This window comes from Sander lucioperca, chromosome 16 (assembly GCF_008315115.2).
Source record: "Sander lucioperca isolate FBNREF2018 chromosome 16, SLUC_FBN_1.2, whole genome shotgun sequence".
NCBI lineage: Eukaryota > Metazoa > Chordata > Actinopteri > Perciformes > Percidae > Sander > Sander lucioperca.
The window spans coordinates 27,967,480-27,986,232 of NC_050188.1; the positions used below are offsets into that span (position 1 = coordinate 27,967,480).

General features: G+C 42.9%; 1 protein-coding gene across 3 annotated transcripts in view; it reads right to left on the reverse strand.

Annotated features, from left to right (window-relative positions):
• Nucleotides 1-1,416, reverse strand: part of sept7a (septin 7a) — a 55,325-nt gene extending 53,909 nt beyond the window's left edge. For 2 of the 3 annotated variants that reach the window (XM_031279317.2, XM_031279319.2), the window contains exon 1: nt 1,155-1,415. In XM_031279317.2, the coding sequence (XP_031135177.1) occupies nt 1,155-1,209 (55 nt within the window). In that variant the 5' untranslated portion in view covers nt 1,210-1,415. Of the gene's footprint in view, nt 1-1,154 lie in introns of all 3 variants that reach the window. The other variant, XM_031279318.2, reaches the window with a different exon arrangement.
• Nucleotides 1,417-18,753: the final 17,337 nt, after the last annotated feature.

Below are 18,753 nucleotides of genomic sequence, written 5' to 3' on the forward strand. Positions count from 1 at the left end.
GCAGTGGGATGACCAGGCATGTAACATCAAAACATGTCGCAATATAATAACTAGTCTGTCAACTAACCACAAATTTAACAGGATCACGGATGAAATAAATGACGTTATGGTGCATGTGGATACATGCAAGTGCTAAATTGAGAATGATTCCTGTGGCTATGAGTGGAGATGATCTAGTAACGTAACGTTCACTGACATCACATTGTGACTCAGCTGACAGGTTTTAGGCTTTCAGTAACTTTACTACAGACAGACCTGTTTGACCACCTGGGAGGACAACACTCACCTATGTAACGTTAGCTAACATTCCTCACGCTATCCAATCGTATCGCTGGTAAACAACGTTAAAAGTCTAACGTTAAACCTAAATACTGGTGGTGGGTTTCACTGCAACAGCAGAAAGTTCTCTTCTCTTGTAATGAGCAGGTTTGACTACGTAGCTAACGTTACTCACAACAATAACAGGAAATGCCAGGCTAACGTAGTAAACCAACTAACGTCACGGCACTATTAACATTAATAACGTGCAATACTAAATGTTATTTAGAGAGCCAAACTCCATTCATACATTTGAAGATAGTAAAGTATACTAGAACGTTTAACCTTACTGCTACAAGTCATTCTAGCACTCATTAAGAGCCAGTTTTAAATTCAGCACAACTTAATTGTTTTCACTTCAATACAAATTCTAAATCAACCAGGACTGAAATCTTAAGTATTGCCATTTTCAAGTTACACCATAATACAGCATGGTGGCCCGTTAGCGCCCAGACTAAACGGGGTTAACTAACGTTAGTTAGCCTTACTTAAAACAAAATTACCGGAAGACTATAATTTCCCGGTGTGTGTAACTTTAAGTTAACGTTAGCTAACTACGCTGCGCGAAAAAGCAATGAGACATTAAATTCAGATTTTTACATGAAGTTTGTTGTGACATTCTCCTATGAGAGTAGTTACCCGGGGCTAGGCTAACGTTAAACACGGAACCACTAACGTTAACGTTATTCCCGAGCGGGTTCCTTAATGGCTAAGCATTTCTCTTCGCTTATATAGCTAGAAACTGTTGGCTAAACAAAAGACAACTCTGTTAGAGTTAGACTTGAGTCAACTTTACACACGGACGAGGAAATGTTTAAAAATCTGAGAAAACTCACCCATTATTCCGCCGTTCCCGTCTGCTTTACTAACCAATACTTCTCCGGTTGACATAGCCTCTCACAAACTCAACTCAGAAGCACCCAACTATAGCTAAAGTAGTAGCTAGTAGTTGTACCGACTGTTGCACCTAGTGAGATGAGATCGAGTGGGATACGCACATTATTGGACGTAATGGCATCATGTGAATAACGCAAGAACGTCAAAGCAAAATGCGTACGCTCTCCTTGGTGAATACCGACTGCGATGCCTCGCGAGATTTGGATAGAACCAGAACCAAATATTACTTACAATTATGTCGTCATACTACAGTTACTTATAATAGCCTACTTATGCGCCTACTTATAATATTAACTAGGAAAACACCAACTAAATTCAACTGGTATGTGATGAATATAGACTTGCAAAAGACTGGGAAATGTCTACAGCTGCCTCTGAAAATAACTAATAAAGGAATTAAAATAGCACATAGCCCAAATTCACATCCACACTCACCACATAATCTATACAAACACACAGTGATTACAGCTGAAAGTGTGTTCAGCTCTAAAAGAGTGCAAAACACTCTTCCTGTCTCTTGGGAAATGAGACAGTCAACAGTGCCATCTAGAGGGTATTCATTTCCTTTTCATTCATTCATCCTTGTGTTGCTTTTTTGGAAAGATCTCCCTATGGGAAACATCCTTCATCTCAATGGAACTAACCTGTTAACTCTATTAGCAGTGACATTGAGAGTCAAAATGAAGGTCTTCATTTGTCCTTAAATAAAAATGGGGCTTAAAAAAAAAGAGAAGTGATGGCAGACAGTTTGAAAGCTGATTATGGCTCAGTTCTGGAAGTTAAAAATGGATTATGAAGTCATTGTGTGCTGGCCTTTGCACAGTAAAAAAGAACAACTGTGTGCAGAGCAGCTTGTCATAGAGAGAAGCAAGACTTGATCAACTGTTCCAACAGGGATAACATTCATGGTGTTCCACTTGTTTGAGGGACACAGTTATTGTTATTGTGTTTGATGTAGCCTACAAGTTAAATCATTAGGATAAACCCATTGAGGTGAACCATCTTGTTTTCGAGGGAGTCCTAAGACAGTTGTGTGACGAATAAAAAAAAAAGGGTTCAACTTCTGGCTCCTTTCAGACCTCCACACACCTGACCAACCGCTGTCTGAAGTGGGTGTTCTTACTCCATTGCTGGTTTTGGAAAGTTACAAACATTTCTCAGATACAGCCCTCCCAATTCACGTACAAGCATAAAACTCAATGCACACCTGAGGCTGACAGGAACTACACAGCTACCTCAGGTACCTCAGATACCTCAAGGTATGAGGAGGGGTGGAATGTATTTGCACGTTTGCACCTGTGTTGCACACTGTATTGTACTTAAGTCTTGTGTCTGGCCATGAATGTATTGTATTATATATATTTTTATGTGGCAGCCTTTTGTCCAAGACAAATCTTCCTTTGTACATTTATCTGCTTTTTTTATTGTTGCATTGAAGCATCAATTCACTGTGCGCTGCTATTTTTTAGTTTGTTTAACAAAGCCATATTGAACATTGGTGCGCCTGTTCAATTTCTCTTGAATGCACTTGATGAGATATTTATTATTAAAATGTACTTGATGATGGTGACTATAATGTAATATTTTTTCTTTTCTTTTTTCAGAGAGGGGCACATGAATATTGTTGCCAAGGCGAACAGTGAAGTGTTAACCTGTGTGTCGTTGAGAACAGGTTCTCATTTGCAACGGTGACCTGGCCAAGAACAGCATAAGCGTGCAGGACAACATACAGTTTCACATTAAATTCAGTGCAGGAATACAGAATACAAAAAAGCTACATAAAGTACAGATTAAGTAGGCATTACAAAGCCGGTGCAAAGTGAGGTGTAAGTAAGATGAAGGATATGCGAAAGTGATATGGTAATAACACAGTGGCCTAAAGGTTAGAGATGCGAGCTTGTGACCAGGAGGTCGTCGGTTCAATCCCCAGACCGTCTGGGTAGGGAAAGTGAAAGAACAGCGCTTGTCCCTCCCTCATTACCACCACTGAGGTGCCATTGAGCAAGGCACTTTAACCCTGCTCCAGTGGAGCTGCTCAGTGGCCAGCAGATCAGACTGTGGTTGTATTGGGCAGCTTCCAGGTATGAATGTGTAACTGTGATCAGACCGTTCCTGCAAAAGAGAGGCTGCCTCTCAGTGAACCTTCCCTGAATAAATAAAAGGTAAAAAATAAATAAAAAAAAATTATATTATATATATATATATACACACACACACACAGTGCCTTGCGAAAGTATTCGGCCCCCTTGAACTTTGACCTTTTGCCATATATCTTCAAACATAAAGATATAAAAATGTAATTTTTTGTGAAGAATCAACAAGTGGGACACAATCATGAAGTGGAACGAAATTTATTGGATATTTCAAACTTTAACAAATAAAAAAACTGAAAAATTGGGCGTGCAAAATTATTCAGCCCCCTTAAGTTAATACTTTGTAGCGCCACCTTTTGCTGCGATTACAGCTGTAAGTCGTTTGGGGTATGTCTCTATCAGTTTTGCACATCGAGAGACTGAAATTTTTGCCCATTCCTCCTTGCAAAACAGCTGGAGCTCAGTGAGGTTGGATGGAGAGTGTTTGTGAACAGCAGTTTTCAGTTCTTTCCACAGATTCTCGATTGGATTCAGGTCTGGACTTTGACTTGGCCATTCTAACACCTGGATATGTTTATTTGTGAACCATTCCATTGTAGATTTTGCTTTATGTTTTGGATCATTGTCTTGTTGGAAGACAAATCTCCGTCCCAGTCTCAGGTCTTTTGCAGACTCCATCAGGTTTTCTTCCAGAATGGTCCTGTATTTGGCTCCATCCATCTTCCCATCAATTTGAACCATCTTCCCTGCTGAAGAAAAGCAGGCCCAAACCATGATGCTGCCACCACCATGTTTGACAGTGGGGATGGTGTGTTCAGGGTGATGAGCTGTGTTGCTTTTACACCAAACATAACGTTTTGCATTGTTGCCAAAAAGTTTAATTTTGGTTTCATCTGACCAGAGCACCTTCTTCCACATGTTTGGTGCATCTCCCAGGTGGCTTGTGGCAAACTTTAACCAACACTTTTTATGGATATCTTTAAGAAATGGCTTTCTTCTTGCCTCTTCCATAAAGGCCAGATTTGTGCAGTATACGACTGATTGTTGTCCTATGGACAGAGTCTCCCACCTCAGCTGTAGATCTCTGCAGTTCATCCAGAGTGATCATGGGCCTCTTGGCTGCATCTCTGATCAGTCTTCTCCTTGTATGAGCTGAAAGTTTAGAGGAACGGCTGGGTCTTCGTAGATTTGCAGTGGTCTGATACTCCTTCCATTTCAATGTTATCGCTTGCACAGTGCTCCTTGGGATGTTTAAAGCTTGGGAAATCTTTTTGTATCCAAATCCGGCTTTAAACTTCTCCACAACAGTATCTTGGACCTGCCTGGTGTGTTCCTTGTTCTTCATGATGCTCTCTGCACTTTAAACGGACCTCTGAGACTATCACAGAGCAGGTGCATTTATACGGAGACTTGATTACACACAGGTGGATTCTATTTATCATCATTAGTCATTTAGGTCAACATTGGATCATTCAGAGATCCTCACTGAACTTCTGGAGAGTGTTTGCTGCACTGAAAGTAAAGGGGCTGAATAATTTTGCACGCCCAATTTTTCAGTTTTTAATTTGTTAAAAAAGTTTGAAATATCCAATAAATTTCGTTCCACTTCATGATTGTGTCCCACTTGTTGTTGATTCTTCACAAAAAAATACATTTTTATATCTTTATGTTTGAAGCCTGAAATGTGGCAAAAGGTCGAAAAGTTCAAGGGGGCCGAATACTTTCGCAAGGCACTGTATATACATGAATAGACGAATAGAAATGTAGTGAAGAAACCAAAAAAAAAAAAGGAACAGTTAGTGCAAATTATGATCTAGTTAGTTGTGTTGAATCAGTTATATTGCAATATGTATGAATAGACAGTCTGGGTAAATGCTGAAATGTAGTGAGGAGTCAATATACAGTTAGTGCAAATTGTGGTCTGCTTAGTGATATAAGTCAGTAATAACACAGTTAACCGGAATAGACAGTCTATTTAGATGTTGAATGTAGTGAAAAATCAATATACAGTTAGTGCAAATAGTGGACTAGATAGTGATGTAGATCAGAAATAACACGATATGCATGAATAGCCACCTTTGTTTCTGTGTCATTACTATGTACAGCTGATAAAGCTGTTGTGTTGCTCTTGCAGATGGTGTTGAAGAATAGCTGCTCAGAGACTGTATATTATGGGATTACACTGACAATACAGCATTTTCTGGCTTGATTAATATCCTTCGACCCACTGTGGTTTTACAGTAATAGTGAAATTAAAGATTTGCCTCCAGTGTTGTAAACAGAGCTTCTTATCATCTACACACACACTTTGTTCCAACAGATTAACATGGAATGTGTGCCCATCAAAATACAAACACTTTATAGTGTATTTCTCAGCCAATAGAGAGAGTTTATGTATGGAGATATGTATTCGAGAGATAAGATAATATTGATAACAGCCTTTAAAAGATTGAAATGTATTAATAGTGTGTGTGTGTGTGTGTGTGTGTGTGTGTGTGTGTGTGTGTGTGTGTGTGTGTGTGTGTGTGGGGTGAAAATCGGGTTAGGTTTTTCTTTTCTGTTTTATTCTATTCTGAATGGAAATATTTGTTTATACATTTTCTGTTCATGTCTTTATGTGGGTTGCCAGTAGATTCTTCTTTATGGCCTGGCCCCAGATTATATGTTACTGTCTACTTATCAACCAGTCTGGTTTCCATTACATTACTCTGTCATTACATTACATTAGGACTGTAGTCAAAACAGACTACAGACTTTATGGCTGAGCTGTTGTATTGCATTGCATTTGATTTGACAGTTATACCTAATGAGTGTATTATGTAACATACATTACTAGTCCCCTTTCCTCATTGTGGTCTTGCAATATACAGTATGTAGAATGTTCACAGTTCACTTGATTTTTCTTATTGTTTTGTTTGGCTTTTGCCAATCACACTGTGATCACATCGATGATTTTGAAAATATTTAGCAGACAAATTCACTTGTAGTACTCCTTACATGGTGGAATGGCCCTTGTCAGAGTGATATGTTATTGGATTTGTATTAGGTTGCTGATGCGTTACTGTGTAAGGAGCGTTTTAATCTTGCTGGTTGAACCCATGGGCCCACCACCTGTGGGAGGAACCGCTGGGGTCGGGTGCGCTGCCACATGGGTGGCAGTGAAGGTCAGGGGCCTCGACGGACCAGACCCGGGCAGCAGACGCTGGCTCTGGGGACGTGGAACGTCACCTCTCTGTGGGGGAAGGAGCCGGAACTTGTGCGGGAGGTGGAGCGCTACCAGTTGGATCTGGTGGGGCTTACCTCTACGCACAGTCTCGGTTCTGGAACCATACTCCTGGATAGGGGTTGGACTCTTTTCTTCTCCGGAGTTGCCCAGGGTGTGAGGCGCCGGGCGGGTGTGGGGATACTCACAAGCCCCCGGCTGAGCGCCGCTACGTTGGTGTTTACCCCGGTGGACGAGAGGGTCGCCTCCCTACGCCTGCGGGTTGTGGGGGGGAAAACTCTGACTGTTGTTTGTGCGTATGCACCAAACAAGAGCTCGGAGTATTCGGCCTTCTTGGAGACCTTGAATGGAGTCCTGTATGGGGCTCCAGTGGGGGACTCCATAGTTCTGCTGGGGGACTTCAACGCGCACGTGGGAAATGATGGAGACACATGGAGAGGCGTGATTGGGAGGAACGGCCTCCCTGATCTAAACCAGAGTGGTTGTTTGTTGTTGGACTTCTGTGCTAGTCATGGATTGTCTATAACGAACACCATGTTCGAACATAGGGATGCTCATAAGTGTACTTGGTACCAGAGCACCCTAGGCCAAAGGTCAATGATCAATTTTATAATCGTTTCATCTGATCTGAGGCCGTATGTTTTGGACACTCGGGTGAAGAGAGGGGCAGAGCTGTCAACTGATCACCATCTGGTGGTGAGTTGGGTCAGAGGGTGTGGGAAGACTCTGGACAGACCTGGTAAGCCCAAACGGGTAGTGCGGGTAAATTGGGAACGTCTGGAGGAGGCCCCTGTCCGACAGACTTTCAACTCACACCTCCGGCGGAGCTTTTCGTGCATCCCTGTGGAGGCTGGGGGCATTGAACCCGAGTGGACAATGTTCAAAGTTTCCATTGCTGAAGCTGCGGCGGGGAGCTGTGGTCTTAGGGTCTTAGGTGCCTCAAGGGGCGGTAACCCACGAACACCGTGGTGGACACCGGTGGTCAGGGAAGCCGTCCGACTGAAGAAGGAGTCTTTCCGGGATATGTTATCCCAGAGGACTCCGGAGGCAGTTGCAAGGTACCGAAGGGCCCGAAGGGCTGCAGCCTCTGCCGTGAAAGAGGCAAAGCAGTGGGTGTGGGAGAAGTTCGGAGAAGACATGGAGAAGGACTTTCGGTCGGCACCAAGGTGCTTCTGGAAAACCGTTCGCCACCTCAGGAGGGGGAAGCGGGGAACCATCCAAGCTGTGTACAGTAAGGATGGGACGCTGTTGACCTCAACTGAGGAGGTAATAGGGCGGTGGAAGGAGCACTTTGAGGAACTCCTAAATCCGACTAATACGCCCTCTATGGTAGAGGCAGAGCTGGAGGATGATGGGGGATTGTCGTCAATTTCCCTGGTGGAAGTTGCTGAGGTAGTTAAACAACTCCACAGTGGCAAAGCCCCAGGGATTGATGAGATCCGTCCAGAAATGCTTAAAGCTCTGGGTGTGGAGGGGTTGTCTTGGTTGACACGCCTCTTCAACATTGCGTGGAAGTCGGGGACGGTGCCTAAGGAGTGGCAGACCGGGGTGGTGGTTCCCCTTTTCAAAAAGGGGGACCAGAGGGTGTGTGCCAATTACAGGGGTATCACACTTCTCAGCCTCCCCGGTAAAGTCTACTCCAAGGTGCTGGAAAGGAGGGTTCGGTCGATAGTCGAACCTCAGATTGAAGAGGAACAATGCGGATTCCGTCCTGGTCGTGGAACAACGGACCAGATCTTTACTCTCGCAAGGATCCTGGAGGGAGCCTGGGAGTATGCCCAACCGGTCTACATGTGCTTTGTGGATCTGGAGAAGGCGTATTACACTCAATTTATCGCACCGTTGTGACGAAAAGAGAGCTGAGCCAGAAGGCAAAGCTCTCAATCTACCGGTCAGTTTTCGTTCCTACCCTCACCTATGGTCATGAAGGCTGGGTCATGACCGAAAGAACGAGATCCAGGGTACAAGCGGCCGAAATGGGTTTCCTCAGGAGGGTGGCTGGCGTCTCCCTTAGAGATAGGGTGAGAAGCTCAGTCATCCGTGAGGAGCTCGGAGTAGAGCTGCTGCTCCTTCACGTCGAAAGGAGCCAGTTGAGGTGGTTCGGGCATCTGGTAAGGATGCCCCCTGGGCGCCTCCCTAGGGAGGTGTTCCAGGCACGTCCAGCCGGGAGGAGGCCTCGGGGAAGACCCAGGACTAGGTGGAGGGATTATATCTCCAACCTGGCCTGGGAACGCCTCGGGATCCCCCAGTCGGAGCTGGTTAATGTGGCTCGGGAAAGGGAAGTTTGGGGTCCCCTGCTGGAGCTGCTACCCCCGCGACCCGTTACCGGATAAGCGGAAGAAGATGGATGGATGGATGGATGGTTGAGGTGGAGCTGATTCGAACCACTTTCTATACAGTTAGGGGAATTAAAACCTTGACTTTAAAACGAGCTATTAACTACAACTGTCAGATAAATGTAGTGGAGTAAAAGTGCAATTAAAGGGCGGCACACAACTTAAGTATAGTACAGTATGCAGGGTTCAGCAATAAGGGTTACCCGATGGCCTGGTCTAAAAAGGCTGCCTTTCTCCCTTTTTACCAGCCTCTGTTCCTAAAATTAATAATGTTTTGTGTCTGCTTAATCCTTAATATTATATTAATTATAATGTTTTAGTTTAATGTTTTAGTTAATTTGCTACTTTATCATTTGACATAGGCCTGTTTAGTGGGTTTATGGATTCATAATGTTTTTGCTATGTTTCTACCTGTGAGGTATATCAGCTGCTCACCAGCGTAATCAAGGAGAGTGCATGCAGGTGTGCCTGATTAGGTCCTCTCAGCAGGGAGGGGCTGGGAACTCCTAAGTTGTACAACAATGCGTTAGATAGTTCTGCAGTGAATTACATTTGTTATAATATTTAGGGTGCCTATAGACCTTTTTCACGGCAGACATGTTGATATGTCATAGTAGGAACAGCACAGGTGCATTCAAAACCATTACTGATGGCTGCGTTCCACTTAGGAGAGGTCCTGGTATTGTTCATGCTGACTCACTGAAATATCTTACTGGGACACTTGATGGAACTGAGCCATTGTCAAGGTTATCAATCTCAGCTGTCTTTTCCTACTATGACAAGTCAACATGTCTGCTGTGAAAAAGGTCCATTGTTGTGAGTACACATATCTGTATAAATAGTAATGTCAGAAGTAACTGTTCTATCCAAATGTAATGATATTGTCCAGATCCTGAGTGTTTCTGTTCTTTTAGTTTTATTACAGTAAAATATTAAATAACAACAAATGCAATATTAAAAGATTATGGGACATATTAAATAGTATTATTAAAAACGGTTTGGGACAACAAAGTTATCCTCAATATTTTGTTGATAACAATATAAGAGTGGATAATATGGTTAATGTGGTCAACAGCTTTAACAATTTCTTTGTAAGTGTTGGACCAAACCTGGCAGAAAAAAATTCCAGATCCATTGCCATCTGAGGGAGGACTCCAGACTCAATGTTCCTCACAGCAGTGAAGGAACTGAAAATAATAGATATTGTAAATGTAAATACAAAACATCTTCTAATTGCAATGAAATTGATATGACAATTGTAAAAAGGTTATTGAGGGGATCTCAGAACCACTAAAATACATCTGTAATCTATCATTTCTAACTGGTAAATTTCCAAACAAAATGAAAATTGCTAAAGTTGTGCCACTGTATAAAACTGGGGACAGACACCACTTCACAAATTAGAGGCCTGTTTCTCTACTTCCACAATTCTCAAAAATCCTAGAAAAACTATTCAATAACAGATTGGATACATTTGGAGACAGTCAATATGGATTCAGATCAAACTGCTCAACATCACAGGCAATAATTGACTCAATTGAGGATATTACGAATGCAATAGACAATAAACAATATGCAATTGGAGTCTTCATAGATCTTAAAAAAGCCTTTGACACAAGTAATCATAACATATTTATCAACAAACTGGAAAGGCTTGGGATCAGGGGGGTAGTATTGCACTGGGTGAAAACTTACTTAAAGGGGTGGTTCCGAATTTTGGACATAGGAGCTCATTTCCAAGTTAGCCAGTGTGTTATTTATCAGTGGAGACCGTTTTCAACACGTTTCATCCAGTCCTTCTAGTTACAGAGTTAGCTGGTGCTAGGCTAGCGCAAGTCAACGGTTTATGCTAGCCTGCCATTAAAAATAGTCTTACCCACTCCACAGTACACCTGAGGCAAATAAATTATAACACCAGACTATCGATGTAAATGTCTGCTGATAGAATAATGTTAGAAGTAAAACTACCCTTGTATCGCATTGCAATAGTTAGACTTTGTTCCCTGTAGTTGGTAACATAGGCTACAGCAGCGGCAGAGTGATATTACCTGTTCAGTAGCTGTTGGTGCATCTGGAAAGACGGATGGAACCGCATTCGTTGTCACTGACTTGTAGTCCTTTAGATTGAGGGTTTTTTCAAAGTGGTCTGGTCTAAAATGATCACTACACATTCGTCACTTGAGTAGAGTCTCCGCTGGTGTCTTGATGTCCGCTTGGACATCAAGACACCAGCAGCAAGAAGCCAGTTGGTTCCTTTTCTGGATCTCGCAATGGAAATTTGTGGAAACTTTGTGGTACCCATCTGTAGTGTCTATTTTTACAATTTGTAAATGAACACTGAATCAACATGTTGCCTAGTCCAGGAAACAATATGTGAAGTTGTGAGACTATTCATCGTCATGCTTGGACATTGCTTGTGGCATCCCCCAGGGGTCAGTATTGGGTCCAAAACTGTTTCTTCTTTATATAAATAACATTTGCAAGGTATCAAAAATATTAAAATTAGTACTATTCGCAGATGACAGGAATATTTTTTATTTCTGGGGGAAATTTAAAGGAACTACTGGATATTATTACTTTAGAAATGTACAAATTAAAAAGTTGGTTTGACAAAAACAAACTATCATTAAACTTAAGTAAAACTAAAATCATGTTATTTGGCAAATTTACTCAAGTACAGATACAGGTGGATGGTGTGGACATCAAAATAATAAATGAAAATAAGTTTCATGGTGTAATAATAGATGACAAACAAACATAAAACATGTACACAAACATTTACATACTCAATGAGGCAAAACACATTCTGGAACAAAAATCACTCCACATTCTCTACTGTTCACTCATATTACCATATTTAAATTACTGTGCAGAAGTTTGGGGCAATACTTATAAAAGTACAGTATCATCACTATCAATATTGCAAAAAAGAGCAATACGGATAATTCATAATACCAGTTACAGAGAACACACAAACTCGCTATTCTTAAAATCAAAAACACTGAAATTCAATGATCTGGTTCATTTCCAAATGGCACAAATAATGTTTAAAGCAATAAACAACATACTCCCTGGCAATATTCAAAAATATTTTTTTAATAGAGATGGGGGATATCATTTAAGGGGAGAGTTCTTTTGAAACATCTTTGTGTTCGTACAATGTTAAAGAAATTGTAGAATGGATTGAGTACATCGTTAAAACAATGTCCAAGTATGACCCAGTTTAAAAAGAAGTACAAAAATATGGTTTTCACAAAATACAGGGAGGAGGAAGGGTTTTGACATTACATGTCATTTAGCTGACGCTTTTATCCAAAGCGACTTCCAATTAAGTGCTTTCAACCCTGTAGGTGCAAACTCCAGACAAGAAGTAGTAAGTGCAAGTACATTAGCTTTAAATAAGCAAAACTACAAAGAGCCATATGAAAGTGCAGCTTCAAGAAATATATATATATATATATATATATATATATATATATATAGGTGCAGTCGGAAAAGATGTGTTTTTAGCCTTCGGCGGAAGATGCGTAGGCTTTCAGCCATCTTCATATCAACAGGGAGCTCATTCTACCATTTAGGAGCCAGGTCAGCAAACACAAAAACAAAAACTTTAAAATATTAACTTAGAATCTCAATATATTGACTTAATATCTCAAAATATTGACTTATCTCTATGCATTGACTTAATATCTCAAAATATTGACTTAGTATGTCAGAATATAGACAATGAGACTAAGAGGTTGAGGAGATGGAGGTTTGGGTGGGAGAAAGAGACCATGTTCAGAGGATTACGGATCTATCAGGGAAAGATGAAGTGTGGAGAAGAGAGTCTCCAGCATTGCTCTGCAGCACAGGCTGCAGGTAAGACAAGTGGACCCCAGAGCCACATCACATACCACAGTGCTGAGGGATCCACGGCTGAGGAGAGGGAGCAGGAAGCAGAGAGAGGAGACCCAATAGTGGAGCGTGATCCTCTTGAAGGTGGTCCTGTGGAGAGCACAACCAGAACATCAATCGGCCTTAACATTCAAGAGCCAGTCTGTAGAGGGGAAAGAAGAGAACCAGGGCGGAGACAAGCGGTCAAGTGGCCAAAGTTTAGGAATATAGCCCTTCTAAATGTAGAAGGAAAGATCTTCTTTTCCATCATGGCCAAGAGGATGACCTCTTTTCTTACACGCAACGGGTTCATAGACACCAGCTGCCAGAAGGCTGGCATACCAGTCTTTCCAGGGTGTGTGGAACATTCTTTAGTGATATGGGAACAGATTCAGAGGGCAAAGAGAGAGAAGGGCGATCTCAGAATATAAACTAAAACTCTCAAAGTAATGAGAAACTTTAAAATGTTGTCTTACAATATCAAAATATTGACGTAGTATCTCAATATATTGACTTAGTATCTCTTTATATTGACTTAATGTCTCAAAATATTGACTTAGTATTTCAGAATATTGAATAACAATCTCAAAGTAATAAGAACCATTAAAATATTGACTTAGTATCTCAAAATATTGACTTAGTATCTCAAGATATTGTCTTAATATCTCAAAATATTGACTTAGTATCTCTATATATTGTCTTAATATCTCAAAATATTGACTTAGTATCTCTATATATTGTCTTAATAGCTCAAAATATTGACTTAGTATCTCTATATATTGTCTTAATATCTCAAAATATTGACTTAGTATCTCTATATATTGTCTTAATATCTCAGAATATTGACTTAGTATCTATATATTGTCTTAATAGCTCAAAATATTGACTTAGTATCTCTATATATTGTCTTAATATCTCAAAATATTGACTTACTTAGTATCTCTATATATTGTCTTAATATCTCAGAATATTGACTTAGTATCTCTATATATTGTCTTAATAGCTCAAAATATTGACTTAGTATCTCTATATATTGTCTTAATATCTCAATATATTGAGTTAAAAACTCAGAATATTGACAAAGAATCTCAAAGTAAGGGACTGTTCGTTATTTAATTAAGCGGCCACCGGAGGAGTTTTGTGGCCTCTAACCTAAAAAGACGTCAGTAATAATTTTCCTTTGACCCTCCAAAATGATTTGAAAAAAAGGATTGACCCTCCCCTTGCATGCAAGTTTGCACTTAACAAAGAAGTACAGATACTATTTGATTTTTTACAGCCATGACATACAGGAGTTAACCTCTGCATTCTCATCTTACACATCCCACTCCTCTGTTATGGTGTGGTGGCCATTTCAGTAGATTTACTCACTAACATTGTTGTGGAAACACAATAAGCATGGAAACTAAATGTACACTTCATGCATTACTGCATTACTTCAAATACTAAGTCACTCCTCTAGTAAACTAGTATTCATGTGAAATAAAACAATAAAATATTGAGACCATTCAGCAAAGGACGCTGGGATATAACCAATTCAACACTGGTTGCTATGGACTTGTCACTATCCATCCATCCATCCATCCATCTTCGTCCGCTTATCCGGTATCGGGTCGCGGGGGGAGCAGCTCCAGCAGGGGACCCCGCACTTCCCTTTCCTGAGCTACATTAACCAGCTCCGACTGGGGGATCCCGAGGCGTTCCCAGGCCAGGTTGGAGCTATAATCCCTCCACCTAGTCCTGGGTCTTCCCCGAGGCCTCCTCCCAGCTGGACGTGCCTGGAACACCTCCCTAGGGAGGCGCCCAGGGGGCATCCTTACCAGATGCCCAAACCACCTCAACTGGCTCCTTTCGACGCGAAGGAGCAGCGGCTCTACTCCGAGCTCCCACGGATGACTGAGCTTCTTACCCTATCTCTAAGGGAGACGCCAGCCGCCCTCCTGAGGAAACCCATTTTGGCAGCTTGTACCCTGGATCTCGTTCTTTCGGTCATGACCCAGCCTTCATGACCATAGGTGAGGGTAGGAATGAAAACTGACCGGTAGATCGAGAGCTTTGCCTTCTGGCTCAGCTCTCTTTTCGTCACAACGGTGCGATAAATTGAATGTAATACCGCACCCGCTGCGTCGATTCTCCGACCAATCTCCCACTCCATTGTCCCCCCACTCGCGAACAAGACACCAAGGTATTTGAACTCCTTCACTTGGGGTAAGGGCTCTTTCCCTACTTGGAGAAGACACTCCATCGGTTTCCTGCTGAGAACCATGGCCTCAGATTTAGAGGTGCTGATCCTCATCCCAGCCGCTTCACACTCGGCTGCGAACCGATCCAGTGAGTGCTGAAGGTCATAGGCCGATGATGCCATCAGGACCACATCATCCGCAAAAAGCAGCGATGAGATCCCCAGCCCATCGAACTGCAACCCCTCTCCACCCCGACTACGCCTCGATATCCTGTCCATAAATATTACAAAAAGGGATTGGTGACAAAGCGCAGCCCTGGCGGAGGCCAACCCTCACCTGAAATGAGTCCGACTTACTGCCGAGAACCCGGACACAGCTCTCGCTTTGGTCGTACAGAGATTGGATGGCCCTGAGAAGAGACCCCCTCACCCCATACTCCCGCAGCACCTCCCACGGTATCTCCCGGGGGACCCGGTCATACGACTTCTCCAAATCCACGAAACCACGGTGTTCGTGGGTTACCGCCCCTTGAGGCACCTAAGACCCTAAGACCACAGCTCCTCGCCGCAGCTTCAGCAATGGAAACTTTGAACATTGTCCACTCGGGTTCAATGCCCCCAGCCTCCACAGGGATGCACGAAAAGCTCCGCCGGAGGTGTGAGTTGAAAGTCTGTCGGACAGGGGCCTCCTCCAGACGTTCCCAATTTACCCGCACTACCCGTTTGGGCTTACCAGGTCTGTCCAGAGTCTTCCCCCACCCCCTGACCCAACTCACCACCAGATGGTGATTGGTTGACAGCTCTGCCCCTCTCTTCACCCGAGTGTCCAAAACATACGGCCTCAGATCAGATGAAACGATTATAAAATCGATCATTGACCTTTGGCCTAGGGTGCTCTGGTACCAAGTACACTTATGAGCATCCCTATGTTCGAACATGGTGTTCGTTATAGACAATCCATGACTAGCACAGAAGTCCAACAACAAACAACCACTCTGGTTTAGATCAGGGAGGCCGTTCCTCCCAATCACGCCTCTCCATGTGTCTCCATCATTGCCCACGTGTGCGTTGAAGTCCCCCAGCAGGACTATGGAGTCCCCCACTGGAGCCCCATGCAGGACTCCATTCAAGGTCTCCAAGAAGGCCGAATACTCCGAACTCTTGTTTGGTGCATATGCACAAACAACAGTCAGAGTTTCCCCCCCCACAACCCGCAGGCGTAGGGAGGCAACCCTCTCGTCCACCGGGGTAAACTCCAACGTAGCGGCGCTCAGCCGGGGGCTTGTGAGTATCCCCACACCTGCCCGGCGCCTCACACCCTGGGCAACTCCGGAGAAGAAAAGAGTCCAACCCCTATCCAGGAGTATGGTTCCAGAACCGAGACTGTGCGTAGATGTAAGCCCCACCAGATCTAACCGGTAGCGCTCCACCTCCCGCACAAGTTCCGGCTCCTTCCCCCACAGAGAGGTGACGTTCCACGTCCCCAGAGCCAGCATCTGCTGCCCGGGTCTGGTCCGTCGAGGCCCCTGACCTTCACTGCCACCCATGTGGTAGCGCACCCGACCCCAGTGGTTCCTCCCACAGGTGGTGGGCCCATGGGTTGGAGAGATGGATGCCACGTAGCTTTTTCGGGCTGTGCCCGGCCGGGCTCCGTGGCAAACCCGGTCACCAGACGCTCGCTGACGAGCCCTCCATCTGGGCCTGGCTCCAGACGGGGGCCCCGGGCTTCCTCCGGGCAGGGTCACTCCATCTCTACCTCGTTTTTTCATGGGGGTTTTTGAACCATTCTTTGTCTGGCCCCTCACCTAAGACCACTTTGCCTTGGGAGACCCTACCAGGAGCACACAGCTCCAGACAACACAGCCCTCAGGTTCATAGGGACACACAAACCTCTCCACCACGATAAGGTGATGGTTCCCGGAGAGGGAACTTGTCACTATCGTCATTGTATATTTTAGCACATAGGTAAAGCTGCCAAAGCTGAACATTATATTCCAAAACACATATGTTTATTTTTAAAGTTTTTAAGTTACATTGTAACAATTTAACAATTCGCCCTTATGAAATCCAATCGCGGCACGGCTGTTTTGGAACGCAATAGACAGACGCTTAAATTCAACTAAAATGTAACAGTGAACAATCAGTGTTGGACCTACAGTCTGTTGAGATGCCTCTCCAAATGCAGAAACCAAGCGCAGTCACACCATGAAACGTTGAGAAAAAAGATCTGCATTTTGCCGTAATCCAATGACAAAAAAAAAAGTAATCCACAGCGATCAGTAGATCCACAAAAAGTTAAATGATACGGTGTATCCAGCAAGGCCGATACACATTCACCAGCCAGCTCCAAACAGGTGAACGAGGCCTCTCCACTTCGCCGTTTAAACAAAGTGGAATAAACGTATAAAAGTCCAAATCTACACAAAACCCGCAATCAATTAGTAAGCTGACATCACATTTATATACATGACATTTAGGAAACCTGGTTGGCATGGCAAGATGTCCAGACTAGTGCAACAGTAACTTTCGTTTTTTGCGTCCTACTGCTCCCATCGTCAGCCAGGTAATATTTTTTTTACTAAAGCAGTATATGAAATCTGATGTATTACCTACCACCATTTAGTTGTTTTATGTTATTTAAGATATTTATTTAATATCTGGTCATGCCAGATGTAATTATTCCACTAATTTTTTAAACAATGCAATTACCCGTTTGAGCCACCAGGGGGGCAGTGCCTGCTGCCCCCCCAGCAAACTCCGCGTATGCGGTCAGACCCATCTGCTAGGGGGCCGAGACTGAGAGCTACATGGATAAATATGCACCAAACAAGCCACTTTGAAATTTTGCTCTTTTCATGAATAAAAAAGTTGGGTGACCCCCCCACCCAGACTAAAAAATGTTGGATGACCCTCCCCTCAGCAAAATATAAAAAGACATGACCCTCCCCTATTTTCCTCCGGTGGTCCATTCCATAAATACCGAACGGTCCCTTAGTGCAGCATTTGACAAGGTCGACCATGACATATTAATAGATCGACTGAAAAACTGGGTTGGCCTTTCTGGATCAGTCCTAAACTGGTTTGAATCCTATTTAAAAAATAGAGACTACTTTGTGTCTATAGGCAATTATGTTTCTGAGCGTAATATTATGACGTGTGGAGTTCCCCAAGGTTCAATTCTGGGACCTCTGCTATTCAACATTTACATGCTTCCATTGGTTCAGATTATGGAAAACAACAAAATAAATCACCATAGCTATGTGGACGACACACAACTTTATATAACTATATTGCCAGTAGACTATAATCCTATTCAAAAACTGACAAATTGCATTGAAAAAGTCAACGACTGGATGTGTCAAAATTTTCTTAAGTTAAACAAAGACAAAACTGAGGTAGTTGTTTTTGGAACAAAAGAAGAGCAGTTCAAAGTCAATGCTCATCTTCAAACGGCACTGTTAAAAACAACAGACAAAGCAAGAAATCTTAAAATTACCATTTTAAGAATAAATCAAGGATTAGAGGACTTATGTCCCAGCAGGATTTGGAAAAACTTGTCCATGCTTTTATTTTTAGTAGACTTGACTATTGCAATGGCGTCCTTACAGGTCTCCCTAAAAAATCAATTAGACAGCTGCAGCTGATTCAGAACGCTGCAGCCAGAGTTCTCACTAGGACCAAAAAAGTGGATCACATCACCCCAGTTTTAGTAAGTCTTTACATTGGCTTCCTGTGCCTCAAAGAGTTAATTTCAAAATACGTATGCTGGTTTATAAATCCCTAAATGGCTTAGGACCGAACTACATTTCAGATTTGTTAGTGCATTAT